This window comes from Heterocephalus glaber, unplaced genomic scaffold (genome assembly GCF_053883595.1).
Source record: "Heterocephalus glaber isolate CG9 unplaced genomic scaffold, H.glaber_assembly_v1.0 deba00000474, whole genome shotgun sequence".
Taxonomy (NCBI): domain Eukaryota; kingdom Metazoa; phylum Chordata; class Mammalia; order Rodentia; family Bathyergidae; genus Heterocephalus; species Heterocephalus glaber.
This window is the reverse complement of record NW_028258146.1, coordinates 698664-704663: the sequence shown is the minus strand read 5'-3', so window position 1 is coordinate 704663 and position 6000 is coordinate 698664. Positions and strand designations below refer to the sequence as shown.

The window sequence follows — 6000 nt, the reverse complement described above, 5'->3', positions numbered from 1 at the left end:
CCCATAACAAACAAGAGGTATATAGAATTCATGTTTTTTAAAACAACCCTAAAATTATGACTACCAACATCTAATTACTCAAATTGCTAAATATTTTAATCACATTCATATATCTTCGTTTCCATTAGAAGCAATGGGAGAATGACAAAACCTACAATTTGATTTCTAAAATTATATGCTGAGCTTACAAAAATAACACTAGCTCAAGTTTATCACCTGTATGTCAACCCCGCTAGCATTTTAAGGTGTTTTGTGAAATTAACCAACCAAGATCGTAAAACATCTAAGAAATGTAGGTGGGAGTGTGAGGAAAGAGGGGGAAGAGGAGAGGGGAGGGGGAGAGGAAGAGGGAGAAGGAGAAGGAAAGGCAGAGGGAGAGAGAAGGGGAGAGAGAGGAAGGAGAAATGAGGAAAATGTGTGGGGGATTAATTGACAATAGCTAAGGCAGAGCAAGAAAAACTCCGGGGTTCAGAGACCAATGTTATAAGGAGAAAGGCAGAAGAGTAATGAGAAATGTAAGAGAAAATAGAGAAAAACTTTCTTTCCTATAATTCCATCTTCCCATTTCATAGCTTCTAGAACAAAAGAATTCAAAGCTAGCATAATACAGTCTCAACATGAACTCCAGATGGTCAAATTAATTTAACAAATCATTAAAAAATCAGTCTTAGGATGAAGAAGTGCTTTCGGAAAATAATCCCAAAGGTAAAATCATACAGAAAACACATATTTTTACTTTTGTATTTTAAAAAATTAGCAAAATATAAAGGCAAGCAACATTTAAATATATACATTCTGCATGCGACAAAAACATCCTACAGTTGATACACAGGGAACACTTGGAAAAAAATAAGTGAAAAAAAGGTTAATACTCAGGATAGAGAAGATAGGCAAATAATAGGAATAGGCAGTTCCCAAAAGAAGAAATATACATTCCAAATGTAAATGGAAAGGGTTCTACACCAGTAGTCCCCAAGAAATAGATATTAATACAGTAAGACCTATATTTTATATTATGAATGACAAGATTATAAAAGATGGGCCGGGATTTAGCTCAGTGGTTCCGCCACCTGCCTCGCAAGTGCAAGGACCCAAGTTCCATCCCCAGTACCAAAAAAAAAATTATCAAAGATGCAGAAAGACAAGCCCACTCAGACATGCTTGTGGGACTGAAGAGTAGGGAGAGCACAATTTGACAACACAGTGTAAGTCTTTTAAAAATATACATAATTTTTGATCTAATGATTCCATACCTATGAACTTATCCCAAGGATGATATGAAAAATATTTATATTTTGCTAGTAAGATTAGATCACAATTACATTTTTTAATGTCAAGGAAGAGTCACTTAGGCACAATCCAAATACTCAATTATAAGGAATTAGTTATAGAAAATTCTGAACTCCAATATAATGAAATATTAAAAAGCTGTTAAAATGAATTTGCTATACTTAATGACATAGAAGGAGTATTAGGCAGAAAAAATATAAATGAGTTGAGGTTAATAAGGTATTAAGAAGTATGTCTGACCCATAATGTAAATATTTATGTATTTAAGTAAACATTTACATAAAAGTGTCAGCTACTTTATTCAGTATGATTCTATTTTTGACAGAAGAATGTGTATATAAGTACAGAAATAAAATAAAATCTATGCATATCAAAATAACTAGTTACTTTGGAAATACAAGATTTTTTTTTCTTTTGTCTGTATTTTCAGAAATTGCCACAAACAGCATTTATCAATATGACCCCAAATATATTACTATACATTTAAATATAAGTATCATATGCTATTTATCTTTGGAGATAAATAGAAACATTACATATTACCTAATAAGTAATTAGATAGGTAGATACAGATATAGATGTAGATAGAGATATGTTGAGAGACAGAGCTCCATAGCAAAAGAACTGAAAGAATAAACAAAATATTGACAAACTTAAGTAGCTATATCTGGGTGCTGTGATAATGAGTGAATTTTTTCAAGAGATTGTGTTTGTGTCTATTTGTGTATTTTCTCTATTTTCCAAAATACATCTCACACAAATGTTTTTCACTCATAATAAAACTGGTCTCAGTCAGTTTTCTGTTGCTATAATTGAATACCACAATGTTGCTAATTTAGAGGTGTATTTGGCTCATGGTTCTGGAGGCTGGAAGTCCAAGAACATGATGCTAGCCTCTGCTCAGCATCTGGCAGGACCCTCCCTGCTGCACTGTACCATGGTAGAGGGCATCACATGGGGAGACAGAGCAAGCAATCCAGAGAGAGTTTGCTTTTTTAGCAGAGCTACTCCCTAGAATATTTATTAATCCATTAATTTGTGAGAAGATTAATTCATTCACAAAGGCAGGGCCCTCAGGACCAAATCACCTTCCAAAGACCCCACTTTCAAATATCATTAATATATGACTTTGGGGGTTAAGTTTCCAACAAATGGCTTCTAGGGATACATTCAAACCATGGAAACAATTATTTAAAAAAACTTTGAGACAACATAGGGCACCCTAGAATTAAGCACTGTTCCTTTTTCCATCTATCTAGCATCAGTCCCTATTTTCACCTGAGAGGCAGAGTCGCCAAGTCCTATTGACTCGTTATAGTGCGTTGTGCATGTCTCCTTTGTTTCTGCTGCTGCCTCTCTGAACTTAAACTTGCATTGCTCAGCCACTGCTTTCAGAAAGACATTTCCCTGATCAGAAACACCCACCAGCTCCTAAAGCCCCTGAACCTGGATTTGAAAGTCACCCACTCCCTTTCTCCATCAGGCATTTATTTCTTCATCTATTCCTTACCCTATAAATCACAACCAAAGTGACCTACTTGCCATTGTTCCAAATGTGCTCTGTATTTTCCTACCTTTTTCCCCATAACTACCCCTAGTACCACATACTCAGAAGTCTGTCCCCCTTTCTCTGTGTATCCTTTAAGGAAGAGCTCAAAATCCACCATTATGTGTATTAGTCAGCCTCCCATCACTGTAACAAAATACCTGAGATTATTAACTTATAAAGATAAAAGGTTCATTTTGGCTCACAGTTTTGGAGGTTCCAGCCCAAGATTGTCAGACTCATTGCTTTGGACCTGAGATAGGGATGTCAGGGGGTAATAGTGAAGAGAATATGGCAAAGTAAACTGCTTATGTCATGGCCAGGAAGCAGAAAAGAGAAGAAAGAAGAGGCTAGGGTCCCAAAATAATCATCATGGGCATGGGCCCAATCACCTAACTCAGTAGGCTCTATCTCCTAAAGGTCTCACTACCTCCCCAGTAACCGTGGGGACCAGGCCTTTAACACACAGGCCTTTGTGATTCCAGACCCAATTGTATTAGGGATAATAGCCTTCTTTTCCAGACCATTCATGTGACACATAGAATATAAGAATCATACAAGTTATCTTGTTTGCCTTCTGTTTTAGATTGGTTCTATGTCTTTAAATCCTTCCTGTTACACTGAAGCCTAGAAGATAGCAGAGAATTAAGGTTTAGACAAACAAAATTCTGTCAAAGACAAGAGATTGGTATATGTCTATTGATAAAATCCTTTAATATGTAAATGTATTAGCACTGAGTTAAATGCTGAAACAGTGCCTGGTTTCCCCTTACTTAGGAGCACCAAAACCCCTTCCAATGGGGTCTCTTAACAGAAGCCAACCAATCGCAGGGTGTTGGGGAAGCTCTTCCGTATCCCCATGCATTTTTCCTGGTCGATGTACAGGGAATTGGCTTTGACAGCCAGGTCATGCTCCAGGGTGGCTTTGGTGTGCACCAGAGACTGCAGGGTGTCCTCTGCATCCCTCAGGCGCTGCTGCAAGGTCTGTATGATGTCATCAACCTCGTAGACCTCATTAACAAGGCTGCAGGAGAGAATAAGCAAGGTTAGGTCGGCAGATATCACACTCCTGTAGTTTGTTTTTAGCTGAATTAAGGGCATGTGCAGTTACTGAATTCCTATTGGAGAAGCAGCTGCTGTGCAGGGTGACATGGAACCCCCAGCTACACATGGGTTCCACCACTATTAGAACTACTTTATACCAGGAAGGAAGCAGTATTTGTGCATGATCCTAGTATGCCAGGGCCACTTGTATTTACTACACCCCACTATACATAATAAAAATGCAAACTAAGCTTATTCTTGGGGCACTTAAGGGAAAGAATAGGAATAAGCTATGAAAAGACTAATAATAATAATAATAATAATAATAACAGAAACTCATTTATTACTTTTCCATGTATATACTATTCTAAGTATTTTTACATGATCAATTTAACCTTCATAACAACAATAGAAGTAAATACTATGATTATCTCCATTTTACAAAGGAGGAAGCTGAGGTGCCAGGAATTTAGGTAACTCTCTTTAAGGTTTTTCATGGAACTACCTATCAGCTACTTTTAATTACTGCTCCTCTGAGTCTGGTCAGTTGAAAACAAAATGCCAAGTACAGTCAACCCTTCATTTTTACACTTCTGCATCCCTTGGATTCAACCAATCCTAGGTAAAAAAATATTTGGGGAGAAAAACTGGATCTGTACTGAACATATTATAGTCTTTCCCCCTGTCATTATTCCCCAAACAATACATTATAAAAACTGTTTGCATTGTGTTAGATATTATAAGTCATCTAGAGATGATTTAAAGCATATGAGAGGATATATGTACTAAAAGTACTAAGCCATCTTATAAGAGACTTGAGCATCTGTGGGTTCTGGTATACAAGAGAATATCAGGATATGATCACCCATGTATACTGAGGAACAGGTATACCTCAGATTTTAACCAGTAACGTGAAGCTAAAATTGTCTTTATTTAGAGAGTTTACTCATCAGCAGATTATGGGGATGTGAAATTCATTAAAATATACAGAAATATAAAGACAATAATGGCCACAAATAGATGGGGCTGTAGACATCTCCAGAGACAGAAAAAGATTTCATAATGATAAGAATCATCCATATTAAAATCATTATGCAAAAGCAACTGTATAGCTTCACAGAACTTGGCATCTGGAACAGGAATGTCAGAGGTCATCAAGCCCAGCTTCCTTATTTTACAGATAAGGAAATTGAGTCCAGAGGGTTTGATGAACTGCCTTCTCCACAGGCAGACAACCCAGTTGTGCTTATAAGCTATCCCAAGTTCTCCAGGAAGCAGATAAGGAAACAGGGAGCCTCATGGTTACACTAAGGAATGGATTCTATTTCCTACCCCATCCTCTTGGTTCCTCCTCATAAAAGGGCAGAAGCAGAGACCCAGGAAATTGGTCTTGGGACCCTGGATTCTTCTGGGGGTGATCCAGGAACAATACCCAAAATGCCCTGCTGAATTTGAATTGCAGATAAATGAGTAATTTTTTAGTACAAATATTTTTTAGATTGTTGTAAAATATACATAACATAAAATTTACCATGTTAACCTTTTAAATATACAACTCAGAGCCACTGAAGTACATTCATGTTGTTCTGCAGCCCTCACTACCATCCATGCAGAGAACTCCTTTCATCTTGCAAAACTAAAACTCAGTTCTTATTCTTCCATTCCCAAGACCCTGGCTGGCAATCACCATTCTACTTTCAGTCTTTCTAAACTTAACTACTCAGGTTACTTCAGATAAATGGAATAATACAGTAGTTATAGTTTAGCAATTGGCTTATTTCACTGAGCTTAATGTTCTCAGGGTTCATCTATGTTGTAGCACACAGCTCTCTTTTTATTGCTGAATAATATTCAGCATAAATATTTTTACTTAGCATTAAGTGTTTTTATTATAAGTATATGCAGCATATATTTATGCAAAACAATATTCATTGTTTATTTAAAATTCAAATTTTAAATTAATTTGCAAAATCTGGCAACTCTAGCACAAGGGCCAGTTTAGTGTAAGGCACAAAGTGGGCCCTCACAGAATATCAAGATAGTATGAAGAACAAGAATTCTTCTACTCAAAGCTCCTTACACCCCACTTTTCCTAACAGACTCCTTGTGAACATTTCCAA

General features: G+C 36.7%; 1 protein-coding gene across 3 annotated transcripts in view; it reads right to left on the bottom strand.

The window, feature by feature from the left end:
- Window positions 1-727: 727 nt before the first annotated feature.
- Tekt3 (tektin 3) overlaps window positions 728-6000 on the bottom strand; it is a 41700-nt gene continuing 36427 nt past the window's right edge. For 2 of the 3 annotated variants that reach the window (XM_004870755.3, XM_004870756.3), the window contains exon 8: window positions 728-3860. In XM_004870755.3, the coding sequence (XP_004870812.1) occupies window positions 3644-3860 (217 nt within the window). In that variant the 3' untranslated portion in view covers window positions 728-3643. Of the gene's footprint in view, window positions 3861-5212; window positions 5326-6000 lie in introns of all 3 variants that reach the window. The other variant, XM_021248997.2, reaches the window with a different exon arrangement.